Genomic DNA, 19,505 nt, shown 5'->3' on the forward strand with positions numbered 1-19,505 from the left:
CATTTCATCCATTGTACTTTGAGCCACATGAGTACCTTCATGTTGGAGTGCTTTGAGAATGACTCTCACATAGAGCAAATTAAAATAATTAAGACCTGTGAGGTTTTGGTCGTTTCTTAGGGAGACCCCTCCAAAAATGTCAGAATAGACCCTTCAAGAGTCCCTGCTCTGAGGCCAGGCTATTTTTTGCTAAGAGAACCACCCCATGGACCTTCTGTCTCTGCTCTGTGGCCTGGGCATATTGGGAAGAGAAAGAATGGCTATCTCAAAATTGGAAAGAGAATGACTAGGCTGTCTCCAAATGTGCAGGGAAAGAAATGGACAATTGGCAGCAAAATATCGTATCACGTGTGTGAGTTTCCATGGCCGTGTATGGCATGGCTAGAGTGGTTTAATGAGTATGTGTAGCAGAGCAAGTGCTGACATGAGTCTCAGAGATGCAAGCTGGCACTAGTGGAGACGGGCTGTAGACTATACTTACGTTACACATGATCTGGGTTGAATTGCCCTGACTTAGAAATATATGTTTGTGCTTGTTGAACCTGTAGCTACTGCAGGAGCATGTAGAAAGAAAATGTATAGCTTTAATTTATCTCCTTGTGTATGATTGCATAAATAGTCTCCTGTGAAGATCTGAGCTTGCACCCACCCCTCTCTTCAAAACTCACAACGGGACACTAACACAGCTGTTGGGGAACAGAATTATAACACACTATACAATCCTGAAGGGGAAGTTGGTGAGTCCTGTAGTCTGCTAGGCACTCCTATAGCATTTGTATTTATACGCTGGTTTAGAAAAGCCTGGCCGCACAGGTCATGGTATTTAGAGATTTAAAAAAAGACATTTTATTGAAGCAGGTAAAAATACACTATACAGCATGTGCATGATATAGGAAAGCAGATGTGCAAATAAAAATCTTGGAATCTTGGTTTGTATACGTTAAAAGTATAAAGGAACTAAATTGTTACTATATTCACTTTTATTCACTATCTAATACCCTTCTGAACAGTTCTTTTCAGCACTCTGGTCATTTTTTATCTTAAAAAAAGACTATTGTAGAAATCTCCCTGTAGGATGAGACCGGTTAGTTCTTCTTCAGACCGGCTGATGCACAAATTCGTGTTTAATACTATTCCCCCTCCGAGTCATCGCAACTCGGAGGAAGAAGTAATTCGGGGTCTGGCAAACGCCGTATCCCTGAACTACTCCTGCACAGCTATAGCATTACTACTATAGCCGCGCCAAGCTTCGGCACTACGTGGCGCGCGGCGAACGCCAAAAAGCCCTGTTTCGCACCCGTCTGCCTGTTCTACTGTGTTTGACCTTTGGCTTATTCCTGGCCTTGAGTTTATCTGACTCCCTATCGTCATCTGACCTCTGTGCATGATCTGGGACTGTTTGACCTCTCTACCTACCCATGTCCTGCCAAGTGGGGTTCTGGTGGTACTTCTGCCTTCATGCCATCAGTTCCTATACCTTGCACATTAAGGCCTGGCCGTAACCATGCTCTGGGATGTAGCAGGGGATGCTGAGTGGGTGATGCACCACATACGGTGAAGAAAGTGGCGGAGATTAGGGCATATACCCATGGCTCAGTAAGTCATTCCAATCTTGTGCTATTTATTGTGCTTGTTGCTTGTGATTTAAAAATTCTTCTAATTAGTTCCACATTTGCATCCTGATTTTCATAACTGGGAAAGTACTCACCAGCAGAAATAGAGGACAAATGGCAACCCAGCAAATCTTCCAGAACCAGCCAGGAGAGAAACCCAGCATCTCCTTTATGTCCCTGCAGAACTGATTGATGCCTGCAACAAAACAAAATGAATGTTATCACATAAAATTCAATTTATGGCCAGTCCTCTAACATATACTCCCAGTGGATGTGCGTCCATCCAAACCAAAGGTTCAACTAGACATATTCCCAAAGCAATCATGCTGATTAGTGTAAATTATAACATTACCACCTTTAGAAATGAGCTTTAAATTGTGAAAACCCATAATGCAACTTGCCTGCAGCTGAGCACCTATCAATATAGCCCTCTCCTGACTCTAACGTCCTTTGACCACACTAAGGTCTTTCAATCCAAGAAAGAGAAGAATACTGGGCTGAGGCAGTGGTTGGTTTACCTCTCCTGCAGACAGCACTGATACGCTCCAGTCTTTTCACTCAAGCCATTCGGCACTTTTTTCTGAGTTCTATTGACCTGAGGAAGCATTACATCTGTGAAACACATTGTCCAACCCTGTTTTTTATGCAATAAACCTTATGAAGTTACTTTGAGCTGTATTGGCTATTTTGTCTACAGGAGAGGTAAGCCAACCACTGTCTCTCCTTTTTAATCTGTTTTAGTTCTTTTTATTATTCTTGGGTGCCTCCTCTATCCACCAGTATTACTGTTTTACACCTTGGGAGGTTGTTATTTTAGTCTAGTTCCCTCTTGATGGTCTACCTAATCATCAGGAGTGCGACCTGAGAGGACTTATAGGTGGTTGCACTTGTCTTGCAACCAAAAAAGTGTGATCAATTTTCTTTATTCTAAAACTCTCTTCTACAGTGGCATACTACTCTATTGGCTCCTAGTGTTTGTCCCCATTGTGTCTTTTTGGACATTGGATTCTCTAGATTTGTCCACCCTACAGTCAAGAAGGAGAGGAAGCAAACTGTAGCGAAGTATCAAACACATTTAGCTCATAAGAAGGGTCCACTGTCCAGCACTTTTCCTCCATAGGCTGTTTAGTAATCTGCTTGCAGTTAGAACTTGCCTTGAACAGTTGAGGCTGACAAGAGCCCAGATGAGGTCTATGTGAAGTCTACCTTAACCAAGAGAAAAGAAGACCTTGTGGAAGAAGAGAAAAAGACTACACAAGGTCAAGAATGGAAAATTAAAAGTTCACTGTTTAAACAATAAAGGGGCAGAAATATCAGTGAGAAATATTTGGAACCCCTCAGTAAGAGGCTATTGAGCCAGGCCACCAGCGTGAGGCAACCAGCAGTAGCTCATAGGAATTTAGTGGAGTGATTTTTTATTTGGCCCCTGACAATAAACCATCGTATAGTGTGCTGTTAAATTATTATTTAAAGCTTAAAACTCTGCAGTAATCCACAGGGATGCACACCATAAATATATCCACTGACTATTTTTAGCTATTTTTAGCCCATTAGATGTGACAGTTTCACTATCTGATTCTGTTCTGTGTTCTGTTTTCTGAGTAGTATGAGAACTCATACAGACGTCCTCAGTATCCATGGAGGCTCTCTACTGTCTCACCAAAACATAAACACAAGTGGAAAATCACGCCAGTCTCATGTTTCTTGCTGCTGATGTGTTATTCACTCTCCAAAGACACCAATATAAGTATATACAGCAAAGAAATAAAATATTAGTTAAAACCAGGCTCAAATTTTATTTAAAATCTGTCATCAGATGTGACTGTCATCTGTACTATAAAAACAACAGTATCACTCTTGATATCCTGCAGTTTTGCATAACTTAGTACAGAACTAGATGCTGGAAGCTTTTGTCAGGGGACTTATTGTCAGCCAGGAGGCCAAGCATGTAACGTACCTTAAAACCCATTCACACGCTAGACAGATTTTAGCAGTGGTAAAAACTCAAGTCAAAGGCATGTGCAAATAACCAATCTTTGCAGTTACCGTAATTTTTTTTTGTTACCTAGTTAACTGGACTTGCAAAAATGTCTTCAAAAAATGGGTACTAAAAAGGGATCCTGCTGGGTGACAGAACAGTAGTCTGTGAACTTACCAAACTCCTCCCCCATTCCACCATCTAATTAAGGTAGTCAGTAAGGAATTGGGAGAGGACTTCAGGGAGTTTTTCCCTGCCAGCAGAAAGCTCATCACCTGACTTTGAGGAATGGCTTCTTATTGCAAGCATGGCAAGGTGAGCAGAGGTAAACCTACTGGGCAGGATGAGTGTGTCTGTGAGGGTCTATAGCTACAGTGATGGCAACAAAGAGTAAGGCCCCTTTCGCGCTATTTCGGATGGTTGTGGTACTCTTCCTCACTGCTCCCATGCCACAGTGGCCATCAGTCACGCAGTGCAACGGAAGTGCTTCCGATGACGCAGAGCCATCACAGACTCTGCAGTGCACTGCCGAGTGGTATCGCTCGGCACACAATTTCATTGGAGTCAACTGTTGCGATAGAGCAGTGCGGTGCGGCGATTACATTTTAGTGATGTACTTCCTGTCCAGTAAGGAGAATGTTACTGAGTGGGGGGCTGAGCTGTACAAATTTAAATAGGGTGATTTAAATACGAAATGGTGAGGTGCGATTGTCCTGCGGTGGGTTCTCCTGCATTACAGGTCACACATGGTAAGATCAATACCATGTTTTTGACCACTCCGACCACCAGCCACAAACCCTCCCGTCCCTCACCTCATATTAATCTGGTATCTGAACTAACGCAGAGGCCAGGAAGCAGTTGAGTCTATAGTCACATTTATTAGCTACAGCAGCGAGTGCTTCTGAGGCTGCATACAATGCAGCTTTATCACCAGTTATGTTTGCAGTCTCCCAATTCCTGGTCACTTTTTATGTGTGAAAAGATGGGTCAGGCACTCCAGTTCCCTGGCTGTAGTTCTGGTGGTTTCATAGGAGTTGATTCAGGTATCTATAGTAAAATTGCATTTCGTAGGTACCAGTGCACCAGTTACATGTGTTACCTAGGTAATGTGGATAGAGCTAATTGGTAAAATTGCTTTGCACTGCCTATTGATGGCAATTTTACTGGAGGTATGTGAATCAACCCCAAAAATGACTATAGTGGAGCTTCTCAGTCAGTAGATGCAATGTCTGACCCACTGGATCACCCACTGGATCTAGCAAACGGGTGTCTGGACGAACTTGGAGCTGTGCCACAATAATGGTAAGGAACAATGAACTTAACAAAAGCAAAGGAATTCAAATGCAAAAAAAAAAAATTGTTCAACTCACCATAAAACCAAGACACGGCTATGGCTTCCAGAAACACGACTGTGAGAACAGCTGGCCCAGTGGCATATTCCTCAAACAGTTTCACCACGTAAGCACCACCCTAAAAAAAAGACACACATATCTTATGTATCATAAATTCAGTATTAAGAATGAGTCTTATACCAGTATGTGTCAGGGATGTGAACAAACCAACACCTTAACCATCTGCATTACAGTCAGTTTTTAAATAAGGGGAGAGAATTAAGAATCATAGTCATTTTATCCACCAAGCATGACTGGATCGTGCCTGGAATAGGATTTGACATACAGGACTAAAAAGTATAAGATAGGACACACAGTATTCCACAGATTGATACAATACAACAAAGCAGAGTAACACAATATACAGAAAGTACAGCAGTGGAAAAACGATCTGTTGGTAACAGTGAAAACCTAAGGAGGAGGGCGTGGTGAGAGTTCAGGATGTTGAGAGCCGAGGGAAAAAACTGTTCTTGTGCCTTGAGGTCTTGGTGGAGAAGGCCCAAATCCTCTGGCATTCCTCCAAATATCTATAAAATTCTTCGGAACAAAACTAAAACTTGGTTTTGTTCAAGTGACCATTGCTGCTAATGCCACCCTTCACTCTTGACGCCCATACAGCACAGCAATATTTCACCACACTCCCCTTCTCCATCTTTGTAAAACTTAATAGGGCACACTAAGATGTGATGCAACTCCCCTCCTCTAGGTCAAAGATGGCACAGACAGCAGAGGTCATGTGACTGTGTGGTTAACTGGTTATTTCGCATTCCAAGGTTTTCACCCATTAAGGTTCCTGACATTTTTGCCACTTTAGCTGTGTCACTTTTTATACAGCTGTAACTTTTTAATTAAGTATACCATCTTAGTGATATATATTTTGTTTTGTTTTTCAGTATAATCTAGGCATTCTTTGGGTAATATTTTTTTCCAAAAACTATTTCATTTTATTCTCATTTTAGGGGTAAAAATGAGGCGTAAATACAAATAATAAACTTTTTTTTTCATTTTTCACCCTTCCTAATTTTCACATGACAATTCCCACAGTTATAAAACACATAATATTCATATATTCTTTGGCCCTTCCTGATTAAAATGATGCCACATATGACATATTTTATGCCTTAATTTATTACTAGTTGGGCATGTGGCGGACAGTTATCCCCAGCCTGAACGTCTGTAGTGATCGGATGCGTTTGCTTGGGCGTCAGTTCAGGGGCCCCAGTGCTGTACAGATGCATCGCTAGGCAACGGCAGAGCAATGCATCTGTAGAGCATTGGGGCCCCAAACTGTTGTCTTACAGATAGCATCCGATCGCTACAGGCGGCAGTCATTAGAGGTGTATAAACAGGTAAAGGTATTACAGGGGTTAAGAAGGGATCAATAGGCTAGGCTAGGGATTAAAACTTAACTGGAAAAAAAATCCCTTTATTGTATTGAGGCCTTGTACCTTTACATTTTTTTTCCTTGTAATACTTTTTTTCTTTTTGTTTGCCTAACTTTATTGAATGATTATTGCGATTTGCTGGAGCAACAATCATTTACTTTTACACATGCGGGCGCAGCAGCAGAACGGCAGTTTTTACATCCTAGAACCTACAGCAGCACTTTTTCGAACATAGAATTTGCGTATTAGAACAGTTAAAAAAATAAACAGCAAAATTGTTGTGCACACACAGCGTACTACAACTTTACCAGTATTTAGGCAAGTAACATAGTGCAACTCATGTTATGTGCACAACTTGCATAAATACTGGAAACATTTCAGTGCCCTGTCTGTGCATGACAACTTTACAGAGGTTTAGAGACTCAACCCATATATTTCTAAATACTTTATTGTGCCTGTAGAGAAGGGAGTGTAATCTATAGTAAAACTGCCCTGATATACAACAAGGTGGCCCTATTTAGTATTAAGCAATTATGCTTCCTTTGCCCTTTTAAGCTGTTTATACACACTAAATAAATAGTGCCCTTAAAAGAAATCTAAAATCAGAAAAAAACAGTGTAACTTACTTGGGGCTTCTTGCAGCCCCCGCAGTCATACTGTGCCCGCACCATCCTTCTGAGATGCCTCTTTGACGCAATCCTATGCACCGCAGCATTCTGCACATGCGCAGTATGGGAAAATGGCTACTGTGCATGCACAAAACGCTCCTGGCAACGGTCTAATCTGATTTCATTGCATGGTGAAATTCATGCAATGGCCAATGGTCAAATTGCAAGGTGTGTACCAGGCATTATGTTGTCTGACTGCTAGCACACTATTGGTAATGTGTAAGAAATCTTCAAACCACACATCCTATTCCTAACATGTTAATTATAAGTACAGGGGGATCAGTTAGATAAATACTGCAAGCCTGTATTCATTGAAACGGGTAGTGATAATAACCATATGTGCTGCTTATTATCTCAGTGAAGAAATACACACAAAGGATAAGCTATGCCCTTTGTTCTTGTGTCACACTGAAAAAGGTACATCTGTGTATTTATTTACCAATCCTGAAGAATAGTGCTTTGATGCATGAAAATACACACATATTACTGTGGCACAGCTCAGGGGTGCTTGAGAATAAGAGAGCTTTCCATCAGCACCTTCCTATTCCACTGTGCACACACTGACATGTATTCATCTGCTGTACACTTGTAATGGTAAAATAAAATGCCTATAATATACAGCCTCACTTACTATACTGCAGCATGTAACATGAAAAATAGAGTAAGCAGTGTCGTATCTAGAGGGGTGCAGGTATGGCTCTTGCCATGGACGCCACAGCTCCATGGGCGTCCCCTGTGCCTCCCTATCACTCAGACCTCAGATCTGATTAATTTTGTTATCTGGGGAACATGGCTACTTAATTTATGCATATAGGGAGCACTTGGCTATTTCATTATTTTATCTTGATGCACCTGGCTATTTGATTTTTTTATAGTGTGGCACCTGGTTACTTGATTAGATTATCTGGAGGTGTGTGACTACTGAATATTTTTATTTGGGGGTATGTAACTGTCTGGAGGTTTTTATCTGGAGGCATGGAAATATTTGATATTTTATCTGGAATCATGTGACTACTTTATTCTATTATCTGGAAGCATGTGACCATTTACTGAATTATGAGGCACATGGATTCTTCATTTTAATATCTAGGGGACCATGGCTTCTCAATTTATGTATCTGGGCATATCAAACTCTGATATTTTCAGTGTCTGCCATAGGCACAATATTACCCAGATATGCCCCTGAGAGTAAGGCTGGATATCTACAGTTTCCACCTCTAGACAAGCTTTTTTGTGGCCCTCTTTCCATGTACAGTAGCCTCACTCCCATTCCATGTGCAGCCCCTCTTTTATGTGTAACATCCTCCATGAACAGCAGCCTCTCCCTTTCAATTACAGCTCCCTTAGACAGCAGCAGCCCTCTTCCATGTATTGCTTCCCAATGAAAGCCTCCCTTTTCTATTTGAAGCCTTCTCTTCCATATCCAGCAACCCCTCTTTCCAGTCCAGCTGCCCCCATGAGCAGCTTCCCTAGGTCTAAGCCTGCATGTCATGGTTCTTGCATAAGCCTCTGCCTACAAAGCCTATGCTTTGGTGTAAAGCAGTCATGGTCAACTCACTAGATATAATTAGCGGACCACAAGGGCGGATGCTTTCATAGCAATTTAATCAGTGATCTTATTTTACTCACTATGCATGTAGTGCTTTTTTGATTTCATGAAAAACAAATCGCTCTAGTGTGAAAACTGTCTAATAAATAATCTGGGCAGTGTGGACTGATTTCCAATTGTATGATGACTATGAAGAGAAAATGTACTGGCATGCCACTGACAACCCTCTGGGAACGTAAGAAAAGAAAAACATAGACTGAAAGAACAAGGGGTGAGATGCCAGCAGGGTTTAGTTGGGGTGAAGGTTTTGGTTTTATGCCTTAATGGAAAAGGACATGTTCCTTGCTCACCTTGCAAAGTTAAAATAAATGTTATACAAAAAAAAAATAGAAAGTGGATCTATCCATGCTTTTTCTTAAACAAACATAATCATTTAATTTTATAGTGTGATTACTGCAACCTCCTCATCTGTGCCAACCTGCTAACCAACTGGCCCCATTGCAGGCTATAGAGGGTAATCAACGCTGAGGAAAGGATCATCAGCGCAGCCCTACGTCCACTGGACCTCCCCACACATCTAGACTGAGGATCAGGGCCAGCAGGATCACACTTGACACCACGCACCTCAGAAGTCGTTTCTTCAACCTTTTCCCTTCTGTTGCCACTACAAAACCATTCCCACCAGAACATCCAGGCATAGACACACCTCCCCCCCCCCCCCCCCCCAAGCAGTCCTTCTTTTTAACTTAAGCCCCTTTTACAGCAAAACCCTTAGCCCCGTTTTTGGGATATCCTTGCTTTAGTAATTTTTTTCTTTATATTTTTTACCGATATGTCTGTCTTCTATGTCCATTATACACTACCTGTAAATTTGCACTATGTCTACTGCCGATGTGCACCACAAAACAATTGCAGGTGTTACAGCAGTTATAATAAAATCTGATTCTGATTAGAGGAATTACGGAAATGATTACATACACAACGCCTACACTGCTTCTATAACACATGGTACACTACTGTACTTGTATAAACACTGGAAAATTGCTATGCATTTTCTGCACAAGGTAATTTAACTGCTGTTTACTGAATATGCCCCAAGATTTCTTAAAACACATTGGTGTAATGATGAGGTTATTTGGGAGCTGGAAAAGTTTGGGTGCAGCCTCCGGCACCCCCATTTCCAGTTATCATGGCTATTAATATTTGTGGGTGCTTATGGCGTGGATAAAATGTCTCTGGCAATGGATACAAACTGCAGCTATTTAGCGGCTAAGGCAGCACAGATATCGTCGGGGTGTGAGGTGGGGATGGTTAGGGTTAGGCAATAGGCATCAGTTGGGAGGGGGTCAGTTAAAGTTAGGCAATAGGCATTGGTTGGGGAATCAGTTAAGGTTAGGCATTGGTTAGAGGGAGTTGGTTAGGGTTAAGCATTAATAGAGGGGGAGTTCAAGTGACAATGGAGTCAGATTAGGTGATAGTAAAATTTAAGGAAAAAAATACCAATATTTTACTGTTGTAATTACATAGAGCCTAATAGTAGGATATTGGTAATTTTGCCTATATTCTACTAGCGGCTATTTCTGGCGCTGTTTTTTTACATGCACGCAGTTGTGATTCCTCTGAACTGATGAGATAATGAAAGGATGTCCGAGGAAGATGAAGTCTTATTGGCTGCTATCGGGTTTCCACACTCTGCACAAGACCTTATTGACAAAGTAAAAATGTAATCCCGGGCAGCTATTAATAGCTCTCGTCTTTGGCACAGAGTGCTTGTGGGCAAGAAGGGAAACTTGGCAGTCTTAGGTCAGTTTAATCGGCTCCAATTGAATTTCAAGTGCTTTCCTGTATGAGAGAAAGTTCTCTGGAGTGATTAATAGATATTTAAAGTTCACGGAGTTCACGTCTACTCTCCTATTTATGATCGTTCTAATCCTTAGGCGTGACTGTGGGGCTGGATAACTAGCTTTCTCCAAGGTCAGATATCACTGGAGATCATGGGAAATCCTGGAAACCTGGCCTGGGTTTATGAGAACTGCTTACACTTAGGTGACAAAAGTGAAACATAACTGGGAACCACCGGGCCAATGATGTAATTATTGAGGGAGCAGACCCGGCGACCCCTAGTGTACCAGGTGTGAAGGAGGGGCGTGGCTTCTTCCCTTCCTCCCTCTGATCCAGGGGCCTCCTCTCTCATGTTGCCCCAGTGCTGGAGTAAGTCATTTACCTCCTCTGCTGCACTACTCTACATGGGGAGGGGGAGAAACATGTTATATTGGGGATGTTAAGGGGAGAGCAGAGGGAACATTCATTAGAGGAGGAAGAATAGTGACAACAATGTTGCCACCAGGGCCGGGTTCTAGGTACAATGGGCACACTGGGCAAAATTAACCTGGGGGCCCCCCTGACAGACCAGACCTTCTTCCTCCCCATTACCAAAGGAGCATTACAGGCAGCCAAATTTGCACGACTCCACACCAAGCCCCCCACTCCTTCCCCCCCAACTGTATTGGGGTCCTTGGGGCCCCTGCAGTGTAGCGGCTCACCTGTTCCAGCTGGTGCATGCTCCTCCATATGTTCGTGGCTCTGTGAACTCCAGTCTTCATCCACGCAGGGGTGTCTCCCCTCCATGACCCGGCACATGTTATGACATGTAGCATGTGCTGGGTCATGGAGGAGAGGCACCCCTGCAAGGTTTAAAATAGAAGTGCATGGACATATAGAGAAGCACCCCCCAGCCAGAACAGGGGAGTCTCTCTCTACACTGCAGGAGCCCAGGGGCTCAAAATAAAGTTGGGAGGGAGACCTGGAGGGTCAATCCGCCCCCGGGGGCAATTGCCCAGATTGCCCTTATGGTAGCAATGGCAGTGTTAGCAGCAATCACACTTGTGTTCTAATTGTAAGAATACCAAATCTCTTACGTATAAAGAAATAGTTTTATGATTTGTAATGAAATTGTGCCCTAAATGTGACAAACTGCTGTAGCTTTGAAAGTGAAATGCTGTCCCATTTTTTCCTAATACATGATACAGTTTGACATTGTCTTTCTAAAATAAGCGAGGCCTTTCCTGGAAAAACACTGGGTGCATTCACTAAACCTTAAAGTGCAGAGGAAGCGCACATAATTCCAGCAGGCTTTACACAAATAGCGTAACCTATGTTATTCACACAGGTTTTTGGACTATTTTCAATGAAAATAATAAGTTTAAGGGGGATATTCAATATTGGATAGTAATACGTAAATTTTACCAGGAGCAAACTATGTAATGTAACAAACAGATATACTCAGGCCCAGATTTACATCACAGGAGCCAATAGGTACAGATGTACTGGCACCCTAGATTCTGCCTCCATGAACCTACAAACCCCACCAAACTGCACTTCAAGTGTGCTGGCTGTCCTAGCTGTCACTTCTCACTTACTTCCCTTGCCCGTCACAGGTAGCTACAGATGCCTCTTAGTATTAGGTAGCCAGAGGTACCCTCAGTACTAAGTAGCTAGAGTTTCCCCTGACTGAAGGGAGATCTCATCAGTGGAATGCCATGAGCTGGGTGAGTAACCTCTCATTTACGGTCTGCTCGAACTCTGCATAGGGAAGGAGTGAGACACCTTTTCATCCCCCTAGAGGCACGTGCCTACAGTGCCTTATGGAAAATCTGGCTCTGGACATACTGTACAATACATACACCTAAATGAGCTACATTACTTTTAATTATTTAGTACAAATGAGGAGTAACGAAAGAGCAACAGTAATGCCGGTGTGTCCTGCAACTTTTGCAGCGGAAGCAAAAACATATCTCAGGAGACAGTGTAGTTGCACATTCCCAGAGGTCCATTCATAAACAGGCCAAATGTTAGGGCTTGTGGTTGTAGGAACAGAAAAAAAAACAAGGGAAAAGAGTGGAAAGCATAGGTTAAAAACAGGGCCAGGACTTGGGGTGGCGCACACCAGGTTCTATGGTTTGTTCTCGAGTAAGTCTAAAAGTTCTGTACAAGCTAGGAACATAGGACATTAAATAAGCTTCAGTGCCGGTAGCAGGCTTGTGCCCAACAAGTAGTGTATGATGATGAGCACATTTGATTTTATCAAATCTAGGAATTTAATCGTCCAGAATAAGTTTAAGTTGTATCACAATTATTTTTATTCACATTTTACACAATAACAACCTGTATGGATAGGTGTACAGCTGCAGGCAAGCAGAACTACAAAACTGTTTTTTTTTTAATTCTCCACTTTGGCTTTAGTTAGCCTTTCTAAAATCTTTCACTTTTGCGGTTCCGTCTTAGTAAATCTAAGGGCCAAATCTATATCTAACAAAAATGAATGCATATTATTACCAGTAATAACACTATCTAAGAGAGTTCCATACTTACGAATGTCAGGGTGGACAGAGACCCCAGATAGCAGATGGCAATTAAAAGGAAGACAAAAATTTCCCGCCGCTTGCCCCATACATGGGGGAATTCATCCAGAACCGCTGTTATAACTCCTTCCAGACCTGCAAACTGCATATAAAAAGAAAACCATATTTAACCAAAGGGATTCATAATAATTGAAGAAATTGGTTAAGTCATAGTTTTAACAAATGCACAATTCACTAAACGTTATTGTGATGTATGATATGTAATAACTGTATTTTTTGTTTAATGTATTTTGTTCCTGCCTTGTTTGTTTGCTGTGATTGTGTTACTGGAGTCGGGTGGGGGATATACTATTGTTCTATTGTGTGTTAGCAGACTGGCCTTATCCTTATCACTTGATTACATTTGAGGTGTGTTTGTTGACCATCCTAATTTATTGTCTGGTAGAGAGAGAGAAACAGTCAGTTTGGTGTGAGACAGCTGGGTGAAAGCTGTATGCTACTCTGCGGATGTAACTTTGCTTACAAATGCTTCAGAATAAAGTGTTCATCATCGGATTCCATGTCTGCTCACTGTTTATGGAGAATCCTCATGTCATATCATGACATATTGGTGAGCAGTGCTGGGACAGAGCAGACTTTGGAAGACCAGAAGCATGGAGGAGATGCTGCAAGAGCTCAAAATCACTACCCTTCGGAAATTATGCCGTAAGAGGGGCTTACAACCTGATGGCCTGAAGAAACCTCAGCTTGTGGAACTTTTGATGGAGAGGATACAAGCTGCCAGTAATGGTGAGGCACCAAGTGAAGGTGGACAAGTGCAGACCGATGAAGGCTCGGAGGAACAGTCTCAGGAACAGACCCAGGAAGGTGTTGCCAGAGGTGAGGACATGCTTTACACATTGCTCAGAGTGCTGAGTGAGATGATAGCACAGAATGTGAACAGATCTCAGGGGGGGATGTCGCAGCCACATACGGACACTGTCAGACTGTATTCCTTATTCCCCATGTTTGATGAAAGTAAAGAGGAAGTAGATGCCTACTTAGAAACCTTTGAACTGATATGTGAGACACATTGTATCCCAACCAGTGAGTGGCATCGCATTCTGTTGGGAAAGCTGACTGGCCGGGCCAGCGACACTTTTAAATCGCTCCCTCTGGCACAACGAATGAACTTTACTGAATTGAAGCGGGCATTGCTGGCTCGGTATGCCAAAACTCCCGAGACATACAGACAGTCTTTCCGATCACTGTGTAAGACCTCACAAACCTCTTTTACTGAGTTCGGAGCGAAGCTGCATCATGTATTTAATCAGTGGATTCAGGGCAGTGGTTTCAGGACTTTGGAAGACTTAAAAGAACTGTGTTTGAGGGAACAATTCCTGAGCTGCTGTCCTCCAGAGCTGAAAATGTGGGTATTGGATCGGAACCCTCCAACAATGAGGGAGGCTGCAAAGCTGGCCGATCAGTTTGTGGAGAACCGGTCTCAGGTGTGTCATCTTCCAGAGGATTCGTGTGTCTGTGAAGCATCCAGGTCAGCATCGTGTGTAGAGCCCAGACCTACCACTCCAGAGAGGAGTTCTGCCACTTCAGATGTTACAAAGAACAAGGTGAGGAAGTCCTGTTTTGGCTGTGGGTCAGCTGAGCACCTGGTAGCAGCATGCCCGTATGTCATCACAGACAATGGAACTGCTCAGTTTCCTCAGCCCACTGATGGTAGAAATGTGGCAACTAACTCCTCGGGCGTTTCCCCACTCTTAAGAACAGTAGCGGAAAAAGACAATGCCAGAGGGATTAATTATGTTCGTCTGTCAAATAATATCTTGACCAGTGACTCATCTGACTGTGCCCAGTCCCACGGAGCTTGCAGGACAAATTCCAAGGTGTACATTGGACACTTGGGAAGCCAAATCAGCAAGTGGGAGTTGGGGCGAGTGTTTTGCCACTATGGACCTGTGCGCCATATCTGGGTCTCCAGGAGTCCACCTGGATTTGGCTTTGTGGAGTTTGAGAATCCAGAAGATGCAGCAAGGGCTGTATTCGAATTGAATGGACAAATTGTATGTGGACATCGAGTCAAAGTTGAACTGGCATATACAAAAGCGAGGACAATTAATTATGAATTCCCACCTAGGTTGAGACGGAGCAGGTGGACAGATTTGCCACGTGCCTGTACCTCAGTCTCCCCCAACTAATGGGATCACCTGGGGGTCCAGGAATGTAAGGGGGGAGGAATGTGATGTATGATATGTAATAACTGTATTTTTTGTTTAATGTATTTTGTTCCTGCCTTGTTTGTTTGCTGTGATTGTGTTACTGGAGTCGGGTGGGGGATATACTATTGTTCTATTGTGTGTTAGCAGACTGGCCTTATCCTTATCACTTGATTACATTTGAGGTGTGTTTGTTGACCATCCTAATTTATTGTCTGGTAGAGAGAGAGAAACAGTCAGTTTGGTGTGAGACAGCTGGGTGAAAGCTGTATGCTACTCTGTGGATGTAACTTTGCTTACAAATGCTTCAGAATAAAGTGTTCATCATCGGATTCCATGTCTGCTCACTGTTTATGGAGAATCCTCATGTCATATCATGACAGTTATCTATTGTTTTTGATGGTTTTAAAGGGTACATAGTGAAGTCATGGTGAACCAGAATGGCCATAACTGTATAAGGGATTAAACATAACCTAAAAAGCCATCTTACTTAACAAGCCATGCTAAATAAAAATGTTTGCAATTAATCAGTACACCGTATGTATACAAGAAAGAACTCCCATCATGCATTGCGTCTGAATCACTTCTGAACAGTGAGTAAGTATGCAAATCATTCCTTTGTGTCCCTGAAAAACCAAACACACATCAAGAGCTACTGGTGATGAGCTCCATCCCTAAACTCAGCACTGTAATGATCGCTGCTGCAGCAGGTATTGCTGGAAGCAGTAGTGCTGCAGCTCAGGCAGTTTTGATCTATTTCCATGCAAGCTGCATAGCTTTGTCTGCCTTTCCCTGCTGTCAGCTTGTGACTGATTATCATTCACCTGTGTGGGAATCTGCATGTCTGCTCCCATTGGATGACCTCAGTATAAAGATCTGCTTCCTGCAGGGTTTCCTTGGGTTTTCATAGCTTCAGCTTAAGCCTGTCTTGCTGTCGCTTCAGCCCTCGATCGTGTTTCTTGTTCTAAAGATACTTTGCTGGTCTTTGCATCATATATTGGTTCATTGCCAATATATATGCATACCAGCACGTTTATTATTTTCCTTGTATTTGTGTTACGTTGATACATCAGTGTCGCTGATGTATACGTACACGAACTGTTTATATCCTGTGTGCAGTTAGTCAGCTTTCCAGCACGTTTTGGTAGGTTGCGCGTACCGTGACCACCCGTGCTGAGGTAGTTACCCTGCTCCTGGTTCTGTTTGTGGATTGCGTTCATCTCTGCGAAGAGATAACGAATCCTTCTGAATCCTGTTCTGTTACCGTTTGTGGATTGCGTTCATCTCTGCGAGGAGATAACGAATCCTTCTGAATCCTGTCCTGTTACCGTTTGTGGATTGCGTTCATCTCTGCGAAGAGATAACGAATCCTTCTGAATCCTGTTCTGTTACCGTTTGTGGATTGCGTTCATCTCTGCGAAGAGATAGCGAATCCTTCTGAGTCCTGTTTCCTGTGTTACTCTATTCCTAGTCAGCGTTCCTGCTTATGTCATATATCGGTTCATTGCCGATATATACATATGTTAGTCAGACGTTACAAATAGTTTCATTGATAGCTGTAATTGTAATACGCTAGGAAAACATACTTATTGTATATTTATCTGTGTTGCGTTCATCTATCTTGATCCTGCTATTTTCTGACTGTCCTGTCCTGTCTTTGTGAGGCACGCCATCGCCGCATCGCATTGGCTGCCTCATTCCAGTCTGTCTGGTTTTGGACGCTTGCTGTCGCTAAGTAGCCGCTAGCTAGCAAGCGTTCATTCTGTCTACCTGTCCTGATCTCCTCAGTTCTGGTTTATGCGCTCGGCGCTACTTTGCGCTGAGACGTTATAACGAAAGCATTGTTTGTGGCTGTCAGATCTGCACCGGCTCTGTGCGCCACAATCTCCTATTGGAGTCAGTCCTCCCCTCCACTATACTAGGGATAGCCTGTTTCCTGGTGCTAGTGTGTGTACCTCCTCCACGCCAGCTCATGCGTTGCATGCTGACTGTGGAGAATACACCACCAAGCCTTACATTATGAAAACCCCATTACCAATCCCCATTGTGGGGGGGATTCCCAGAAAGTATGACACTGTTAATTATGGTTCCTGTTCCTTTAAGAAATTTGAAGAACTTAGCTCTGAAACAGAAAATGAGTTTTTCTCTGAATGTGCCAGGTTCCTGACCAATCCTGATCTCCAAGCGACTCCTGTTTCAACCTGGGCACTCCAACTAAGTTATATTTTGTTTAAAGGGGAATTATTCCAGTGGGCATTTGATGTTCTCAATCATTCCGATTTGAAAGAGAGACCGCTGGAATTTCTAGCGTTTGTGATCCATAACTGGTTGCGCATAGATCCATTGCCTTTTCCTCTTAATGAACTCCTGGCAGCAGGCCAATCAGCTGCTCCTTCAATTGCTTGCAAGAATGAGCAGCAAGCAGAAAGTGTTACTGATAATTTTCCTGCAGCTTTGAATAAATCACCAAAAACGGCAGGGTCAAAGGCAAAACGCAAACGTTCTAAGAAACGTGTCCAATCTGCAGAATCGTTATCCTTAGCGACTGAGACCTATAATGAGATTCTGCCATTAACAGATAATGAAATGCAATTGTCTTTCAGGGGAGTTAAATGGACTTATGAAACTACTAATGAACTTTCATCACTGGCTAGGGAAAATAAAGATTTTTGTTTAAAAGAATTATCTGAGTATGATTATGAGGAGATATTACAGGGTATTGAACAAATCAACTTATTTGTGAAGCAAGGAAAGTTTGCATACACTACAGTTCAGCACTTGCTACAGGTATTGGAGATTCTTAGGAATAAGGAATCTGCCAATCACCTGCTAATTAACCCAATATATGTCCCTGCTACAATCATATCTGCAAACCATGATCTGCCTGTTAAGTATGCTTGGAATCCTCCATTTGAGAAAGGAGAGATGGAAGCTCTGGTCAATGAATGGAAGAATGATTCAAGTTCATTTTGTCAATTTTACAGTGCAAAAAGTGAATTAGTATTGAATGCATGCATTAAGTCTGCCTATAACCTAATAAAAACTGGTGTGTGTGAGTATGACTTTGTGGCTCCATTGATTGATGTGTGGGAACTGATTTTGGATGATTTTTATGTGACTCCGAATTCGCAAATTTGGCGTTCTGACCCGCCTGCTTCAGCACCTTTGGCTGATTCAGCAGGTGATTCGGAGCTCTTTTTGTGTGAAATTGAAGTTCCTGCAATTCCACCCTGTACCATGGATAACTCAGTGTTACTTACCAGTAAAACAGAAGCCACTGATACATTCTTAACCTTGCCCTGCGCAAATTTCTCAGCAGAGAATCCAGAGGTCCTGCTGACTTCCGAGTCCAGCCTAGCCAGTAGTCATGACTCTTTGTTCAGTGAAACAGACACCAGAAAAATCTTGCCTGCCTCTGCAAATACTTCTGCAGAAATTACCTGTGTTAATAAAGTTCAACTCCTGTCTGATCCAGCAGATGCCAATAGATGCACTACATCAGTTTCCGAGTCCCAGCAATCCTGTCTAGAAACATCAGAACCCCGGCATCTGAATTTTCCAATTTTACAAATGAATGGTGATTCAGATGCGCAAACATTGTGTCTTGATCTTCCTGTTTCTACACCTCGCTCTAGTTTCATGAATAGCTCAGAGCATCTGCTATGTGAACCTGAAATCGCAGAATTATTACCTTGTTCAGAAAATCTTCCAGTAAATTTGCCCTGTACCATGAATTGTGCAGTAGATCTCTCAAATGAAACTCAGGTCACAGAATCATTATGCTGTCCAGCAGGTGCTTCCATGGTTTTGCCCTGCAATATGGACTGTTCAGTGATCCTGTCCAGTGAAGCTGTGGTCGCAGAGTCTTATGCTTCACCCAGTACTTTGGATATTTCAAACCCTCTAGCAGAAGGGTCTGAGGCACTGCTTACCTCAGTTGGTGTTGCAGTAATATTCACTTGTCTAGCAGCTGTTTTGGAATTACAGTCTGCTCTAATAAAACTTGGTGAATTTCTGCCCAGCAAAGCAGAAGCCATTGAAATATTGTCCTCGTCAGCAATTGTGTTAGATACCTTGCCCTGTACACAGTCTGATTTAACCAATGTTGAGTCCCTCTCCAGTGTTGTAACAGCCGAGGAACTCCAGCCCTGTCCTCTGAATGTTTCAGAAGTCTTGCCCTGTAACATGGATAATTCTGATTCTCTGGTCAAAATAATAGAAATCTCAGAATTTCAGTCCGGTCTGATGAGTGTTCCTGAAACCCAGCCCTGTATCCTGAAAGATTCTGGTTCTCTGGCCGCTGTGGCAGAGGTTCCAGAGTCCCCTTCCTGTCCAGGGAATTCCTCAGTT

General features: G+C 42.7%; 1 protein-coding gene across 1 annotated transcript in view; it reads right to left on the minus strand.

Moving 5' to 3' along the window:
* The window catches only part of SLC6A4 (solute carrier family 6 member 4), a 162,283-nt gene that overhangs the window by 11,208 nt on the left and 131,570 nt on the right, over window positions 1-19,505 (minus strand). The window contains exons 10-12 of the mRNA XM_068270328.1: window positions 12,956-13,087; window positions 4,962-5,061; window positions 1,709-1,809 (exon numbers count right to left, since the gene is read on the minus strand). Of these exons, the coding sequence (XP_068126429.1) occupies window positions 1,709-1,809; window positions 4,962-5,061; window positions 12,956-13,087 (333 nt within the window). The remainder of the gene's footprint in view (window positions 1-1,708; window positions 1,810-4,961; window positions 5,062-12,955; window positions 13,088-19,505) is intronic.

This window comes from Hyperolius riggenbachi, chromosome 2 (assembly GCF_040937935.1).
Source record: "Hyperolius riggenbachi isolate aHypRig1 chromosome 2, aHypRig1.pri, whole genome shotgun sequence".
NCBI lineage: Eukaryota > Metazoa > Chordata > Amphibia > Anura > Hyperoliidae > Hyperolius > Hyperolius riggenbachi.